This window comes from Hemiscyllium ocellatum, chromosome 1, assembly GCF_020745735.1.
Source record: "Hemiscyllium ocellatum isolate sHemOce1 chromosome 1, sHemOce1.pat.X.cur, whole genome shotgun sequence".
Classification (NCBI taxonomy): Eukaryota; Metazoa; Chordata; class Chondrichthyes; order Orectolobiformes; family Hemiscylliidae; genus Hemiscyllium; species Hemiscyllium ocellatum.
In genome coordinates, this window is record NC_083401.1 from 127,820,326 (window position 1) to 127,839,341 (window position 19,016).

Genomic DNA, 19,016 nt, shown 5'->3' on the forward strand with positions numbered 1-19,016 from the left:
TTTTAGTGACTGTGAAATGATGAACTGTTCTGTCTCCTGGGTTTCAGTCCAATCACTGACTATCTAGTTCTTTTTGGCACAGTGCAAGCTGGAGGTGTGTATTATTGATGACATCTTCTTTTGAATAGATGGCTGCGTTTATTGCTGAATCCATGCAGAGTTGCGGAGGTCAAATAATCCCACCAGCTGGCTACTTCCAGAAAGTGGCAGAGTATGTACTCCATTTGTGTTTCTCTTTAAGGAAGAAAGATCCAATGTAGCTTTTAATTTATCGTTAAAAGTTTTTGTAAAAGTTTCCAGAGAACAAAATTGATTGGGGGTTTTAAACTGCACTGATCTGACCTCCACTTTATGTTTTGGGCTTGACCATTTGAAATTTGTTAAATAATATATGTTGCTTTATTAACTTACCTTGTGGAGCATCTGTCTTTGTTTTCTTCCTTACCATGATTTGATTCCCAATTGTACATATTATTGCACCACCTGGGTATATAACCAGCCCTCTGGCCTCTGTCACAGCCTGTTCTGATCCAACTGCTAAGAAAGCCTCAAGAGGAACCCAGGTGCCCATCTGTTTTTCTTTCCCCATTTTCTTCCATTCCTCCCAGGAATGTCTTAGCTTCTGCTGTGCCTCTCTCCGATATTGTGGCGGAATTAAGAAATTTGTTGTACAATACATCTATGCTCCTTCCATATCAGCATATTGATCACAGACTCAAATTGTCACTACTGGGGCAGTTATCTTCAGTCAGGAAATTTCCTGTCTCATTCTGTCCACAAAGCAGACAGGCTCTCCCTGAAGGGAACAGGTTACAGTGGGGCTCACACCCCCAAAAACAGGACCATAAGGGCAGACGAGTGCCAAAACAGGCTGGTTAAGCTTCCTGTCTGATTTCTTTGAGATGTCTGCAGTTATGTTGTGACATTTTAGGTTTTGTTGCCCTGATCCCTTCACCTCTTATGCCAACCCACCACAATCCATGGTTCCTTATGTCCCTCATGCCAATGCAAAGCACTCATAGGTGAGAGTCACTGGTCTTGGCATCAAACGGTGCATTTGACTGAGCATTTCATCAAGAAGCCCTAGCAAAACTGGAGTTAATAGGAACCGGGGAACCTCTCTTCTGGTTGGAATCATACCTAGCATAAGGGAAGATGATTGATTGTTAGAGGTCAACCATCTTAGCCCCAGCACATCTTGGCAAGGGTTCCTCAGAGTAGAGTCCTCAGCCCCACCACCTTTTGCTGCAATAATAACATTCTCTTGGCATCATCGGATAAGAAATAGGGATAGTCACCAGTGATCACACCATGTTCAGTAGCATTTGCGACTCTCGAGATACTTAAGCAGTCCATGTCCCAATGCAGCAAGACCTGGAAAATATCCAGGCTTAGGCTGAAAAGTAACATTTGTATGAGGCGAGTATGACTACCTTCAACAAGAGACAATCCCCTTGGTGTCATTACCATTGCTGAATGCCCCCATTATCAACATCCTCGGGGGTTACCATTGACCAGAAACTGAACTAGACTTACCAAATAAATACTGTAACTACAAAAGCACCTCATATGCCAGGAATTCTGTGGTGAGTAACTCAGAATAACTCAGGTCCTGTCATTTTTAATGCTTTTCACCAGCTACAAGCACAAGACAGGAGTATGATGGAATGCAACTCCAAATATATCAAGAAGATTGACACCATACAGGACAAATCAGTCCACTTCACTGCCACCCCTCTCCCCCCCCCCCCCCCCATTCACCATGTCCATCATTCACTATTCTGACCAGTGATGCAAAGTGGCAGTGTATAGCATCTACTGGATTCACGGCAGTTACTCCCCAAGACTCCTCCGACAGCACCTTCCAAATCCACATCTTTACCATCTAGAAGGATAAGGGTAGCAGAAAGAATGGGAACACCACACCAATAAAATCTCCTGTGAGCCACACGCCATCCTGACTTAGGAGTATAATGTTCCTCCCTCACTATTGTTGGCTCAAACTCCTGCCAGTTCCCTTCCTTACAGAACTGAGAGTGCCTCTGTACCCAAGATTGAAGAGATTCAAGAAGTCAGCTCACCAGCACTTCCTCCAGGGCAGTTAGAGAAAGACAATAAAGACTGGCTCAGCTAGTAATGTCCAGATCCTATAAACAAAGCTTTAAAAATCACCTAGTGAACACTATGTAGAGAACTAATGAGCCCATCACTAACAATGGCATAGATGGAACTGCTCAGCGAAAGTAAAACCTTCCTTTTGAAAACTAACTGTTCTTTGCACAATCTCATAAAAGTGTCCATCTGACAGAACATTAAAATATCAATTGAGAGTCTTCAAACATTTCATATCTCTTAACCATAAATCTTGAGACAGTGACAAACAAGCTCACAGCAGGATCCACTTCTAAACACTAAAAGACGTCAATGAAGCATTGTCAACCGTTCTCTTCACATGTCAAAACAAAACCCCACTGAGTTATACTATGATTCTAGGCTGTCAGCCAGGGATCCATCATGAGATATGGAGGGTATTGGTAAAACCTTTCAATACAAAGATTCCTGAATCCAGACTACTGTTCACAATTTCTCAAAACTTGTGGCGGAGTTGGCTGGGTGTGGAGCACAAGTGCCAGGCTCAGTATCTGCACCTAATCCCATGCCAGCAAACATTGGGTTTGCTGGGATTGGACTGGAATCAAGTCCAACTTGTGAATTTTCTAACACCATGAAATTCCAAGCCATAACCTTTTTGCTTCCACATTTCAATTTATAATGCAGAATAATAACCATCTGTTTTACCCGTGTCATTTGTGTTTCTAACTTAATTTTGCAATTCTACTTTATAACCCACATTAAACGCTAAACTCTTCCAAAATGTTTTCCAGTTATTTCTCAAGGGAGTGCTGAAGGATAAACATAGATTTCAGGCAAACACATGATGTGTTGTTTCTTTATTTTATTCATTAAGGCAAGTTGTTTACTGGCATTTGGTTTCTGTGTGATTACAGGCATAGAATACAAACTGCCTTTATTGCTGGAGGACATTGCATTATTGTCAAAGTACTGTTGTAGCAAGAGATTTTTATTTGACAAGAATACCACGGATGGAATATTGATTAGTACAAACTGCAGTTCTTGAGTGGAGTGGGAGGCTAAGATATTTTACAAATTTGAAGTTTAGCCCAAACCTCTTATGCTGGAACCTAGACAAGGGGCCAAGCAGCCAACTTGCATTTCGGATATAAGTTGCCAATTTAAATATTGTAATGAGGCTTTCCGTTATTTTTGTTTGACCACTGGCTAGTCGAGTTTCCCTTGGGACTTGGGCCCTGACCCCAACCTCAGACCACGCACAGCCTCCATCACGCCAACCCGCACTCCTTCAGGCATCTGATCCCGAATGCACTCTCCTACCAAATCCCACCCAACCCCTACTCACTCACAACTCCAGCCATCAAGGCTCTTCCATAATCATTAATCCCCGATCCCTCTCCTCTTCAGACATTCTGGGGTTTGAAGGGAGAGAAGCTAGGCTGTGCTGTAAATGCAGTGCCACTGATGATGGGCCAAATGGTCTCCATCTGCACTGTCAGGGTTCAGAGCACGGCTGACCACTGGAACAGGTGAAAGCTGGGTGGGGCTATAAGGTCACCTTGGTTCTCTCAGACTTTAGAAGTTGTCAGGCCTTCCAACAATCCCGACAGATCCCTCATGGCCCATTGTACATTTTAGACCATTTCTATAACTACACTCCCAGTATTCTGCAACAGTATGAGCCATGTGGAGAGATTTTTTTAAAAACCTTGCGACAGTTGAATAAAGCTCTTCTCCCTCCACACATTTAGTAACAAGCCAAACCTTGCATTCAAAAATTTCATTTTAAGCTTTTAAATCTCAAGTGGTTAATCCCTTACCAAAGAAAACAAATTTTGGTTCATATTCTCCCTATGGGACACCCCTGCCTATGTGCTGTCACATCATTCCAAGTCAATATTTCGTAGACCTATTTGCTTGCTGCCAGTTTTTCACTAACAAAGCATTTCACAAAAGGCAGATACACATACACAATGAGAGCCTTTCTGTGGTGTCAGCAGACACAGCCTGTGCATGTCAATCAACGCAATGTTTAATAAGTTATTTATAACCCCCTCTGACAGTTGAAGCTTATTTTTATATGTAAACTTTAGAGAGTATGGCACTTAGAAAAAAATCTTCAGGTCACAACAGCTTAACAGACATTAACACTCTTCAAAAATGTTTACATTCACTCCATCAATTTGTGACTTGCAGGTTAAAGTCCTTGCAACAGCCAGAACATGGGTTCAATGGTAAATGACAGTTCACAGGCAAAATGTTTTTAAAAAACTGAACATCTGAAGAAACCTACCAGTCTGCAACTGGGGTGGAAGAGACATTTTAATGCAAACCTGATTTCATAAAGAATATGTTGTACTGCTTGTTACCTCTTGTGGAATTGGATTCCTGATTTTGTTTTTAGATATGTGCATAATGTGGGAGGAGTGTTCATAGTCGATGAAGTCCAAGTAGGCTTTGGCAGAGTCGGGAAACATTTCTGGGCTTTCCAGTTGCAAGGAGAGGACTTTGTTCCAGACATTGTCACCATGGGCAAACCCATTGGAAATGGTCATCCCATGTCCTGTGTGGTTACAACCAAGGAAATTGCAGAAGCATTTGGAGCATCTGGTCTTGAATATTTTAACACAGTAAGTTATTGAAGATTCTAGCTCTCTAAAAATTTTAGAGAATTCTAAGTGTAAAAGCTAGCCAATATTGAACATGGAGATTTTGGAACCCAGGTCTTCAGGAATAGTGCCAGAAGACTGGAGGATAGCAAATGTGGTTCCTTTGTTCAAGAAGGGGAGTAGGGATAACCCTAGTAACTATAGGCCGGTGACTGTCACTTCTGTTGTGGGCAAACTCTTAGAGAGAATTGTAAGGGATGGGATTTATGAACATCTGGATAGCAATAATGTGATCAAGGATAGTCAGCATGGTTTTGTGAAGGGCAGGTCGTGCCTCACAAACCTTATTGAATTCTTTGAGAAGGTGACTAAGGAGGTGGACGAGGGTAAAGCGGTAGATGTGGTGTATATGGATTTTAGTAAGGCATTTGATAAGGTTGCCCATGGTAGGCGACTGCAAAAAATACGGAGGTATGGCATTGAGGGTGTGTTTAGAGGTTTGGATTAGGAATTGGCTGGCTGGAAGAAGACAGAGGGTAGTAGTTGATGGTAAAGGTTTATCTTGGAGTGCAGCTACTAGCGGTGTTCCACAAGGATCTGTTTTGGGACCATTGCTGTTTGTCATTCTTATAAATGATCTGGAGGAGAGGCTAGAAGGTTGCGTGAGCAAGTTTGCGGATGATACGAAAGTCGGTGGAGTTGTTGACAGTGAGGAAGGATGTGGCAGGTTACACAGGGATATAGATAAGCTGCAGAGCTGGGCAGAAAGGTGGCAAATGGAGATCAATGTAGGTAAGTGTGAAATGATTCACTTTGGTAAGAGTAACAAGAAGATGGAGTACTGGGCTAATGGTCGGATACTTGGTAGTGTGGATGAGCAGAGGGATCTTGGTGTCCAAATACACAGATCTCTGAAAGTTGCCACCCAGGTAAATAGTGCTGTGAAGAAGGCATATGGCATACTGGCTTTTATTGGTAAAGGAATTGACTTCCGGAGAAATGAAGTCATGTTGCAGTTGTATAAGACTCTGGTGCGGCCGCATCTGGAGTATTGTGTGCAGTTTTGGTCGCCATACTATAGGAAGGATATGGAGGCACTGGAACGGGTGCAGAGGAGGTTTACGAAGATGTTGCCTGGTATGATAGGAAGATCGTATGAGGAAAGGCTGAGGCACTTGGGGCTGTTTTCATTGGAGAAAAGAAGGTTTAAGGGTGACTTGATAGAGGTGTACAATATGATTAGGGGTTTAGATAGGGTTGACAATGAGAACCTTTTTCCACATATGGAGTTAGCTATTACGAGGGGGCATAGCTTTAAATTAAGGGGAGGTAAGTATAGGAGAGATGTCAGGGGTGGATTCTTTACTCAGCGAGTCGTGAGTTCATGGAATGCCCTGCCAGTAGCAGTGGTGGACTCTCCCTCTTTATGGGCATTTAAACGGGCATTGGATAGGCATATGGAGGATAGTGGGCTGGTGTAGGTTAGGTGGGTTTGGGTCAGTGCAACATCGAGGGCCAAAGGGCCTGTACTGCGCTGTATTTTTTCTATGTTTCTATGTCTTAGGTCTGTACTGAGTTAGCTGATCTTAGCTAGGCTGATGGAAAGTTCCACTTAGTTCGTTAAAAATCCTAAACAGGGAGCAACAAAAATTAACAAATAGCTTCTGTTCTTGACCACCATCCAGTGATGCCACATTTACCCTCATGGCAAGTACATGAATATGGATATCTAATATTGACATCACTGTCACTGCGTAAGCTACTACCACTCACGTCCAGATTCAAATTGAGAACCTGGTGAGGTCATGGAAACTGTTCCTCTTTGTAATACAAAACCCAATGAGATTTAATAAAGGGAGGAGAAACCAGACACTGTGTTGTGGGAGGGAGGAGGGTGTGGCGATGGTGTTCGTCAATGATGTCTGAAATTTCTACTTATGTGAAGAAAACGTAAAATGATTCCCGATCTTAATTTGCAACATAACTAATTTCTGGGCTTGTGTTTTTTCCCCTGTAGACGGTGTTTAACCATGGTGAAAAATCTGAAAAAAATGAATAACAATGCTCACATTGTTGTGAAAGGAGTTTTAATTACCACAGGAATACACTTCTGGGAGATGCCTATCATGACAGTACATGAAATGCAATTGGTTATAAAGATTGCTGTTAAAATTACTTGGGTGTATCAACTGTGTCTTCCTCAATCTGATTCTTTCTTTTTCTGATCTCGCCCTTTGAATATATTCCTTTTGCTCAGAGAATTCTCTGGTATTTTTAATACCTTTCTCTTTCTTAGCAAAGAAGTGACCCAGTACAATTTTTCTTTCAATAGTGTTCTTATGACAAATATTACCATGACCCAGTCTTGTTTTTGGACCTTTAGCTGCTGTCAAGTTAAGACTAACAATATGCATTTAAGTCGCACTTTTAATTAAGTAAAATGACCAGAGGAGCAACGTCAAACAAAATTTGATACCCCTAAACATTAGGTGATTTTAAGCTGGAGCCAAGTCAAAGATGTCTGTTCTAAAGACTACATCATCTAAAGAATTAAATGAAGGCATTCAAAGAGAGAATTCCAGAGTCTTGGTCCAGGTTAGTTGATGGCATGATCCCTAATCTTGTTCCAAATTGGGGATGCTGACAAGGCCAAGGTTAGAGGAGTTCAGGTATCTCAGAGAGTTCTGTTATTGGACGGGGCTTAGAGATAAGGAGGGACAAGGTCATGCCTTGGTGAGAAACTAACATTGAAGCTTTGCTTAAACTAAGAGTCTGTGTAGGTCAGCAAGGTTTAGTGCACAACAGGATTTGATGCGAGTTAACCTGAGCAGCAGAGCTGGGGATCACCTGAAGTTTACAGATGGTGGAATCCAGGAAGGTGGTCACGTATGCATTCAATAAGCAAGCTGAAGGGCATCAAAGGCATGGATTAGGGTTTCACAGCCGATAAGCTCAAGCAGGGGGTGGACTTTGGTAACATGTTAGATGCAGAAATAGGTGACCTTCATGATGTAAACACAAAATCTAAACAGTTCGCAGACTGGAAATCTAAAATGAAAGCAAAAGACAATCAGGTCAGGTAACAGTTGTAGAAAGCTAATGATCTTTTCCTCAGAGCTGAGAAAAACATGTTAGAAATATAGTAGGTTATGCAGTTAGAGCTGTAACAGCACATCCAGAGCTAGTGACAGGTCGGAGAGGGGAAAAGAACAAAAGGGAAGGTCCACAGTGGGGAAAAATGCTGAAAATTCTGCAAACACCCATCTGTTAAGCAGCAGTCACAGAATCAGGCAGAGTTTCAGTCGAGTGGTCTTTCATCAACCGGCACTTTCCTGTGTTTTAGGTATTTCCAGCATTTTCTGTCTTTATTTCTGATTTGTTGATGTTGTAAGGTCTGTGATAGTTGGCAAGCAGGATTGACAAAATGACAAGAAAGGATGCTGGTGAAAGCAGAAAATGATGATAACAGTGACAAGGACAGAAACAGAAGATTTGTCTCAAGGAGGTGTAAAAAGGAAAGCAGAACCATTCAAATGGTGTTATCCAAAAACAAACGAAAAAGGCAAAGAAGTAAAACATGAGCAGAGTTTATGGTTCCATCCACTACATTATCATCAACCTGCCCAGGAATTGTGTGGTTAGGCTGGGTTTACTTTCTTGGGAACAGAAAAGAGATTGAAAGGGGGTTTGAATTGAGGTGCAATAAATACTATAAGTCACCTCCCAGGTCTAAGAAGTCAATAACCATGGCATAGACATGAAGTCGTTTGCAGAAGCATTAAGGGGAGTTGCGGAGTAATACTTTCATGCTGAGTGTGATGTAACTTACTGCCTGAAAGGATTATGGAGACAGAAACATTCATTACATTTAGAATATACTTGAATATTCATGTGGGGTGTCCTGCAAGGCTGTAAACCAAGAGCTGGAAACTGGGATTTAACTCTTTCACAATTGGCAAAGCCATGATCAATCAATTAGCCTACTCTTATGTCATAAATTTTCTGAGTTCCAATATTGGTTATTCTTGCATGAGACGTGAGTTTTGCTGGCAAGTCCAGCATTTGTTATCTATCTCTAGTTGCCCTTTTTGTAAGGGCAGTTAATGGTTAACCACATTGCTGTGTCTTTGGAGTTACATGTAGGCCAGACCGGCAATGATAGCAGATTTCCTCCCCTCGAGCACATTAATGAACTAGATGAGTTTCCATCCTGTACATCTCTATGACTCTATGATAATTGACTATCATATTCCTAGTCATCATTTCTGTGACTGCTTTTTCATTCCTTTTCTCTTATTAATTATTTGAATATAAATTCAAACAGCTGCCTTGAACCCATGTCCCTAGAGGGTGGAGCTTTGCTGAGTTACTAATCCAACAACAATAGTACCAACTGCCCTGTATTTGACTAGCTTCCCATGATAATTAGGCAGGTAGGCACTTTTCCTTTTGCTGGTGTAGTGGACAGCGAAGAAGGTTACCTCAGATTACAACAGGATCTTGATCAGATGGGCCAATGGGCTGAGAAGTGAGTGACAGATGGAGTTTAATTCAGATAAATGCAAGGTGCTGCAGTTTGGGAAAGCAAATCTTAGCAGGACTTATACACTTAATGGTAAGGTCCTTGGGAGTGTTGTTGAACAAAGAGACCTTGGAATGCAGGTTCACAGCTCCTTGAAAGTAGAATCGCAGGTGGATAGGATAGTGAAGAAGGTGTTTGGTATGCTTTCCTTTATTGGTCAGAGTATTGAGTGCAGGAGTTTGGAGGACATGTTGCGGCTGTACAGGACACTGGTTAGGCCACTGTTGGAATATTGCGTGCAATTCTGGTCTCCTTCCTATCGGAAAGATGTTGTGAAACTTGAAAGGGTTCAGAAAAGATTTACAAGGATGTTGCAAGGGTTGGAGGATTTGAGCTATAGGGAGAGGTTGAATAAGCCAGGGCTGTTTTCCCTGGAGCATCGGAGACTGAGGGGTAACTTTATAGAGGTTTACAAAATCATGAGGGGCATGGATAGGATAAATAAACAAGGACTTTTCCCAGGGGTGAGGTCTCCACAACTAGAAAGCATAGGATGAGAGGGGAAAGATACAAAAGAGACCTAAGGAGCAACTTTTTGACACAGAGTGATGTATGTGTGGAATGAGCTACCAGAGGAAGTGGTGGGGGCTGGTACAATTGCAACATTAAAAAGGCATCTGGATAGATATATGAATAGGAAGGGGTTGGAGGGATATGGGCCAGGTGCTGGCAGGTGGGACTAGATTGGGTTGGGATATCTGGTCGGCATGGACAAGTTGGACTGAAGGGTCTATTTCCGTGCTGTACATCTCTATGACTCTACTGTTACAACAGGTATTGTCGCAAGTAAAGTATCTGTGTTAAGGGTGGGATATAGATTTGTGAGCATGTATCCCTTCTTTTGTTAACTTCAACTTTTTTGAAAACAGTTTTGCACATTGCTACTTCCATTTTGGTGTTGGAATAAAGAGGCGGGCAGAGTTCTTGACCCTAACCTACCTTTACATATCTCAGTTTGGAGGTAACCCAGTCTCATGCGCTATTGGTCTGGCAGTCCTGAACATCATCGAGAAGGAGGATCTCCGTGGGAATGCAACCAGAGTAGGAAACTATCTGGTGAACTTACTGAAAGAACAACAAGCCAAACATCCGCTTATTGGGGATGTCAGGTAATATTTTGCCAATCCAGATTGTTAGCGATGTGTGAATAAATCTAATCCTCCCTGATGGAGTTATACAATGGATGGATCATCAGTGGTGCATTCTGAACGTGATCCAGCTAGCAATTGGTGGAAGAGTTCTTAAAGTTCAAGCGCCACATGGAGTAAGTGGGCTCATGTTAAGTATGAAACTAGATGTTAAAAATCCCAAGCTGCCTCAGTCCCACCCTCTCCTCGTGTGAGCAAGGCAGATCAGACAAAGACGACTAACTCACTGCCGAATGGAGCTTACCTCATTACAAAAATTTCAGTGAGATTGAATGCCTCACCATTTTAAACTTTAGGGTAAAACAAAACTGGTCCGTTTCCCCTCCCCAGCCCTTGTTCTGCCGACCTCTGTCCAAGCTGCTGTTAAGATTCATCAATCCCCAATTATCCATCCACTATAACCTCCCACCACTCAGCCTTTCAAATGTCTCACTCCCTCTTATCTGCAGCTTGGTGTCAAAGACCTACCTTCCCCTCAGCCTTTTAATCGGTCAGGCAATCTGGTTGCATGGGCCTGTAAATATTGGGCCATTGTTGCTCATTATGGTTCTGTTTTTATTGATATGTAGCTAAAATTTCATACAGGACATGTCTATTGGGCTGATATTGAGTTGATATGTTCTGCTTCAGGAATAACCCTTGCTTGGCTGAGCCACAGTGCTCGAGTTCAGGGTAGTGAGAACCAAGCCCTTAGGTATCCCAAAGTGTGCAATGGATATTGCTGATGTTCAACACACCACAGGCACACAGCAACACAGCACAAGGTACTGATGAACTTTCCACCGGTTATCCTGGGAAGGTCACCCACCCTGGAGCATGGTTATCTGGTGCCAAGTGGAAGAGTTTCAGTTCCTAGAAACTGAGGACTCCCCTTGGTTCCATGAGTGACCTGGACTGACACATCATGGAATTCCTATGATCTTGTAGTTCTTGTCGTTCATGCTGGTAGAAGTAATGTGCTTGGAAATGTTGCTAAATTCAGCTTGCTGAGTTGCTAAGTCCAGCCTGTTTGTATGAGCTGAATACTGTGGTAGATAAATGGGTGTTGAGTCCAGGAGGAGGGATGTCAATGAAGTGAACTCTATTTTAATGTTCTGTCAAACCACTCAACTGGAACTAATATTATAGACCAGCCAAGTAATCCATCAAAACATTCGACTAGATCCAAGATTTTGAGAAGTCAGGAAATCACGTATTACAACATATTTAGCTTTTCCAATATTTTTTCAGCATTCAATTAGATTTCCTGTCAGTTGGGAAGCTCAAATTGTTAATGTAGGCATCATTGTGGGTATCTAATTATTGAAGACAATGGAGATGTGGCTGGGCTTGGTGTGAAATGGTCTTAAGTGGTATAACTGGTGTTTGGTATTTATGCAATGAAACCTGGATGTTACTCTGTTGTGGGTAAGCATGGACTGTTTCATTATCAGGAGAGTTATAAATAGATTTGAACAGGGGAATGAATAATATGTAGCCTTAGCCCCAGCTTTTAAACTGAAGGAAGGTCAGAGAAGCAGCTAAACTTACTGGACCAGGAGTGCCTGAAGGAAGTTTTGAAGTGATGTCCTTTGACGGTAATGCCTTGGAATCATCATTTTTTTTACTGTCTTCAAACAAATCTCCCACCCCTGCCCTAAGCATGGATATACTGCCTAATTCACAAAGGTTGTAAATGATTAGTGGATCTAGTCTTGAGTGCCAAGTTAAACATGTTATTTCTTCAATACACTTCATATTTCTCTTACTGCAGAGGTATTGGATTTTTTATTGGAGTTGACCTGGTGAAAGATCGAAAGAAGAGAACACCAGCCGAGGCGGAAGCACAATATATAATCTACAGGTAAAGAGTGTGCCAGTGTCCAAGGCTGTTTGTTTTTGTAACTGTTAATTGAAAAACCAGAGCTGATAAGGAAGTCACAAGGACTGGAAAAGTGAAACAGCAAATATACACTTGAAAGATAAATTGTTGCTCAGAGTTGCTGAGTCATGAACCAACAATTTCAGTTGATGTTTTGGTTATCCATCCACATTGTTGTTCACTACTGGAATGAACTCATATTTTAAAACAATCAGTGAGTGTCATGGAGACTGGGGTTTGGAAACAATGCCATTGTGGGGACAAAATGTATAGAGCAGCCCCTCCATCCATTTATATTTGTTGGCGTGAATCCCAAACCAACTATCCTGTTTCAATAGCACCAGTGAACTTGCCAAAAGCATGCCCCACTGGGACTCGAGTTATGTCAAGAGTAGGGCATCAGATTGTTAGACACAGTGCGCACCAATGACATTGCTGTCTGCACCTCTTGGATCTGAGGGAATGAAATTGGATGTACAAGGGAGAATGGTTGAGCCAAGATTGAAGGTTTTGCAAGGCACAAGGCTTTTACAGCAGGAATCAAGATTACAGGGAGAAAGGCACATTCTGGTCAATGTAGTAAACCTTTCTTTTTCACTCCTGCAGACTCAAGAAAGAAAAGATATTGCTGAGTGCTGATGGGCCACATCGAAACGTTCTGAAATTTAAACCACCAATGTGTTTTACTATGGAGAATGCCAAGTTTTTGGTAGAAAATATAGACAAAATTCTCTCAGGTATGCCATTCTATAGAAAAAGAGGAATATCAGTGTAGTTAACTAATACATTGTGTGGAGGCAGATCAAATACTAATAGCTCCCACTCACCCTGGATCCTGGAGGCAAAGGAATCCTGTTCAAGGAAATACAAAGACAATATTTTGAAAAGTGCTTCAACTGGTGTTCATTGTATTTTTGTCTTCATTGTGGAATGAACTACAAAAAGAAGAAACGTAAGTCAATATTAATGTCCAGTCCACCATGTTTAATGTTTGAATCACAAAGGTTGGTACTCATTCTGTCATGCCCTTTTTTCTCCAGCTTGTGTATGTTCAGCTTTGTTCCCAGACCTGACAGCTCTCTCTTCTCCTTATTAATGGTGATAGCTCATCCTTCAGTATTGTTGGCCTTACCCAACTTGATGCAAAGTCCACCTTTCCCCATGTTATAACAGGTGAACCCATTCCAATCCTGAGGAGGGTTAAGCAGATAGCATACTTTGTCATAAACACTTCTGCATTTGAAAGCTGTCAGACAAAAAAAAGGGGGGAATGTAGTGGGATTAAAATGCTGATGTGTTATAAATTGGATTCAAACCTGATGCAAATGATAAGATGCAAGTTTGCTATTTCAGGCTGTCAGTGACCATTTTAAAATACACTCCGTTGTCTCAATTCAATTCCCGTTGGATGTGAGACCCAGTGAAAGATTGCACAGTGTGTCTGACATGGTTACTGTGGGAATGGTAATGCCACATTGAAGTAATATTGTGACATTGCATTTTAAATCATAGTTGAGGCACAGGAGGTGTGTTTATTTAACTTTCTTTGTACTTGACCCAGAAGCACTTAATGTTGGCATGAGATACCCAAAGTGGGAAAATGTCCCATTGTCCAGTAATGTTACTTTCCATCTTTCCACTATTTTTGTGCACAACAAAAAAGAAGTAAACCAACTGTATAAATCTGTATCTTTTAATAAGCATAATCTCAAACTATCTTTCCTACGTTTATTCTGCCAACCTTTATAGTAAGGAGCGATGATTCATTGAGTTCCACGCATAAAAATAGAATTAATAAAAGCCAAGGTTCCACGTTGCAGTGTGAGATAAATGTTTAAACTGTAATAGAAGCAATCTTAAGATAAGTAACTGCTTTTCGATGTGTAAGCAGAAAATGGATATAGCATATTTTGAAGCCTTAGGTAGACTGTGACACCTTCTGGGATTGGGGATGTGGGGGGGGGTGGGTGGGGGGGGTGGTGGTGGGGGTGGTGTGGTGGGAGGGGGGGGTGGGGGGGAAGTGTGAATTTACTGACTGTGGCACTTTACCAGGTCATCACTCAGTCAGAGGGTGTGCTTTCTTACTCTCTTTCTTCTGTGTTGCCTCTGCCAGGAAATGAGTGGGACGCATCACATTTACAATAGATCAAGCTTAATAGCATGATTTATTTCCCTGTCCCTTTTTTTGGTACATTTGTAAATTAACAATCTCTTGTCATTTTTATTTGTTTACATTTGCAGATCTTGAGAAAGGAACCAGAGTGGGAGTTCCAAATGAGCTGAAGACAGTGGAAAATGGGAGTCCATTGACCCTCAGTGGCACCAAGAGAAAGGCATGCGAGTTCTTTGCATTCAGAAAATCTTCTCGGGTATTCAAGTTCAACGTGAATTTAAAGACAAGGATAGCACTAGGACAGAACTGAGTCCAGCTTAATCAGTTTTAATCCTGCATCGAAACAACATACAGCCAGATGAGCTGAGATAAGTTTAGAATCCCATGTATTCTGCTTGTTGATTGCATCATTCCTTGGATTATCATAATTATAAGAGTATGAATTCAGCATAAATGTGGGTGGTACACTTAAAATAGTACACTGGAAATATAAATGCTATTGTAGGTAACTACATCGTGTGGTCTGGTTCTGGGCCACTAAAACCTGAGAAGCCTTCCAAAGTCAGACATTTCTCTGTAAATCGACAGCAGTCAGGGTGCTAGTGAAGGGAATAGAATTCGCTTCTGCATCTCTGAGCCAGCCTCAATCTCTTAAACTTGAGCAACATCAGCAACCAGCAACGTCCCCCTATACGATGACAAACTTGTGTACTGGTGGACAGTGATTAGGTGAGACTAAAACATTCACTGTCCACCATCAGTTCAGAGCCTCCATCATGTCTCACTATGCAGGTTCAGCTATGACCCTCAGTCCTAGATCATTGTCCAGGCTGCTTGCCAGTACCTCCACTTCAGAAACCAGTGGTCTCCTGTGGCCTTGCTGATCAAAAGATACTTGAAATTCAAAACCAGGGAAAAGATGTGGTCATTTTTACTCCCCTTTTGTCATTAGATTTTCTTAAACCAACCTGTTACTGTATTTCCTTTGTGTTACCTCTGCCAGTGAGTGAGTGGGATGCATCGCATTTAAGATAGATTGGGCTTAATAGCATGATTTATTTCCCTGTCCCTTTTTGGGTACATTTGTAAATTATCAACGTCCTGTCATTTTTGCTTGTTTACATTTGTAGATCTTGAGAAAGGAACCAGGGTGGGAGATGTCAAGGGAAAATGTCATTCATTGATTTTATTTGGATTGTGTTTTAAAACAGGCTGCCCATGCCAGTGTCCCTGAGTCGAGTAACAGCAGCATAAGTGAACCCCACCAGCCTGAAGCTTCACAGAGCGAAGAATCGCCAGATGGAAAAGGTAGCCACTGCAGCAGAACTGCTTGTGGACAACAACAAAGTTCCTGTCGCAGTGAAACTGGTGTGGTGTCACACAAAAGGATTAGGACATGAACTGCAAGCTGTGGTATTCTGGTCCTCTTTGCATGTTGTCACATCCTTGGCTGCCATGAAAGGGTCTATCACACATTGGCACATGCGCCATTTAGATTCAGCCCCTCCAAGCTTTTAACAAAGTTTTTTTGTTTTTATTTTAATAGGTATGCATGTTGACAATTAACTATCGCTGGAATCTCCTTTCAGGTTTTCCCCAGTCCGGAACCAATTAGGTAGGGTGACCTAGATTTCTACTGAAGTTAATATGGTCAATCAGGAGGGAATTACAATCCTGACCGTCTCCTTCTTCTCCCAAAACACCCAAGAAAATCCTATATTTTTGAATATGAAGGGATTCTAATTTATTTCAAAAGTTATTTGTAAGGATCTATTTTGTAAAAAAATATTTTGACTGTGACTTTGCCCACTTGTCTGCATGAGTGCGGCTTCAACAACATTCAAAAAAGCTTGATACCATCCAAGATCAAGCAGCCCACTGGATTGGCATTCTGTCCATCAATTTCAAAACTCTCTCCCTTTACTACTGAGGCAAAGTGGCATCTACAAGATAAACAATTCACCGAGCTTCCTTCAGTAGCACCTACCAAGTCCATCTGGCTGCCATCTAGATGGACAAGGGCTACAGATGGATGGGAGCACTCTGACCTGCAAATTCCACTCCAAGTCACACACCATCCTGACTTGGAACTGCGTTGCTATCCCTTCACTGGGCAAGATGGTGATCCTCCCTTCCTTATAACCAGCCCTGCAGCAGTTCAAGCTTGTAACTCATCACCACCTGCTCAAGGATAATTGTGGGTGGACAATAAATAGTGACCATGCTGGTGATGCCAGCGTCCTGTAAACATCTTTTAAATATAAAGTGCCAGATCCCTGATTGTGAATTTAAACTAAATACATGTTCCTTGAGGCTCCATGGTATGCAGCCACGTGACGTGAGGCATGGCAATTTGAAGATGAAGTTTTAATGAAGAAAATAACATGTCAATGTTTTGACCTTAAAATTTATATAGGATCTATTAAAATAATATAAAGTTATGTCTAACTAGTCACTTTCTACTTGATGATACAAACAGAAATTTAACTTGCATTTTATAAAATTTCTTTTAAAAAAAGTTTATTATGGATAATTGTGATTTTGTCAGCTATTTAAATCAGCTTTCTTAACATCAGTTTGGCTATTGATTGTAAGAGGAGAAAGTAAGGATGTTGTAAAGTACTAAAGATATGTATCTGAAGTTGGTTTTTAGTGGAATATGTTTATTTTTCAGAGGTTTAAATCAAATGTCTATAGAAATGGTTCTTCAGGTATTAGGAATTCCAACTCAAATCAACCAAACTTTCAAAACAATTCTCCAATTTTAATCAAACTATATTAAAACAATTCTCAAATCTGTAAAACAAGAAAATACGCAAGCAATGAAACGCTGAGCTGCAGGTTTTTAGCTCTCCACATGGTCGCAGAGCAGATTTATTCTGATGGATACACTACAGATCCTGTCGAAGGTCCTGATACACTAACAATGCAGTAATTTCCTGGGAAGTTGTAACTTCTGAAGGTCAGTTACCCAGTGTCTGCAACCCGTTGTAAAAGTACCCAGCTCAGAGCTGGAGTCAGAGGGGTCTAACTTAGCTGAATAGTTGTCCGAGAAATGTTTGAGAGATCAAACCTGCTCTAACTGTAGGTCTGCCATACTATGCCCCTCCCCCAATAGAGACCTGACCCACCTACTTTCACCCACTTACCTGTGAGACTATCACCTCACCCATTCACTTCACACACATACCTTCTCAAAGTGCCTCTTGGGGCCTTTTAATCCTGGTGTATGCCAGTTACTGCTGTAGGCAGGGAATGTGCTTGATCAGCAGCACGGGTAAGCTCATGGCTCATACAGGTGACACCTCCTTTCCCTAACTTACTGGCTTCACATTATCTACCTGCAGAGACATAGGGTGAAATTTGCTGCCCTCCATGAATCTGAAGTGGGAAAGCTCACAGGCTGCCTTCCCACAATGCTGCTGATTGATGCCCTTGAGGGGGAAAACCCAACAAAACTTGGAAATTACATTATCTGGTGTGAAAATGGAATGCCAGTACATTTATTTCTAAGTTTGACTTCTTTTTCAATTAATGCTCTCAGAAGAGAACTCCTCCGGCCATTGCTGATATTCAGCCAGCACCAGCCCAGCATTCACTGTGTGGGGTTCTCAGAAGGCAGGATTTCTGCCCTGGGATCTTTTCACTTGATACTGGTGAGGCCTTCTCTAAAAAACGCAATATTAGCATGTTGCCAACTCTCTGATTGTGGGTGAGACAACAGTCATCTGGATTCAATACTGCTAGTACTCTCGTCTTCTTGTCATTTTAAATTGTTCAATTAATCTTCCTGATATGTTATGCTTTTCTAGAGTAAAAGAATCTAGCTCTATAAGTCTGTCAAGATAACTAAAGGCCTTTAAATAAAGGATAAATCTCGTAAAGCTTTGTATTATCCAGACCCTCTATATCACCATGTCATTTGAGTCCTCTTTAGCGACCAAACTATAAATGAGTACCATGTTGGACTGTAATGCAATATAAATGCCTGTAGGTTTACAAAATTCTTCATTAATGCCTCACTCACCTCTATAAATGCAATAGGAGCTTTTAAGGTAGCATTAATATTTTATTCTTCCGATTATGCAATCTGTATGTTAACTGGTCTTTCACTGATATGGTGCTATTCAGTTTTTCAGAAATGGTTTCTTCTCACATCAATAGTGTAACATTCATATATACAAATGTAATAAATTGCGTGGCACAATTGAGTTAATCCAATTGTATGTACTGATCCAGTCAGCACTCCATTTACTGCTGTCTTCAGAGCAAAGTTAGCAAATGGTGAGGCGTCGTTTAGACTTTCGGGAATTGACGTGGATGTGACATCTATCTGTTCCTCACATAACTTAGTGCTTTTAGATATGGCCATTATTTAAAAACAGCATTGTACAGTGAGTTTGCAATCAGTAGCAATTGGTAAAGAACCCATATTGACTTGAATCAATGCATTAAAGATTTTTGTTGCTGGCAAAGAAGAAACGTTTGTTCCAACTAACATCCTGGATTTCAACTCAGGTCCTGAAAAGAAGTAATAGTACAGTTTGTGAACTATTGCATTTACCTGGCACTGAGCACCATTTGTGACCATTAAAAAATAAAGCGGGTA

General features: G+C 41.4%; 1 protein-coding gene across 1 annotated transcript in view; it reads left to right on the top strand.

The window, feature by feature from the left end:
* LOC132816102 (ethanolamine-phosphate phospho-lyase-like) overlaps positions 1-18,498 on the top strand; it is a 41,112-nt gene extending 22,614 nt beyond the window's left edge. The window contains exons 7-13 of the mRNA XM_060825550.1: positions 129-211; positions 4,499-4,724; positions 10,240-10,394; positions 12,187-12,276; positions 12,901-13,031; positions 14,536-14,627; positions 15,619-18,498. Coding sequence (XP_060681533.1) covers positions 129-211; positions 4,499-4,724; positions 10,240-10,394; positions 12,187-12,276; positions 12,901-13,031; positions 14,536-14,627; positions 15,619-15,807 — 966 coding nt within the window. The 3' untranslated portion in view covers positions 15,808-18,498. The remainder of the gene's footprint in view (positions 1-128; positions 212-4,498; positions 4,725-10,239; positions 10,395-12,186; positions 12,277-12,900; positions 13,032-14,535; positions 14,628-15,618) is intronic.
* The last annotated feature ends 518 nt before the right edge of the window (positions 18,499-19,016 follow it).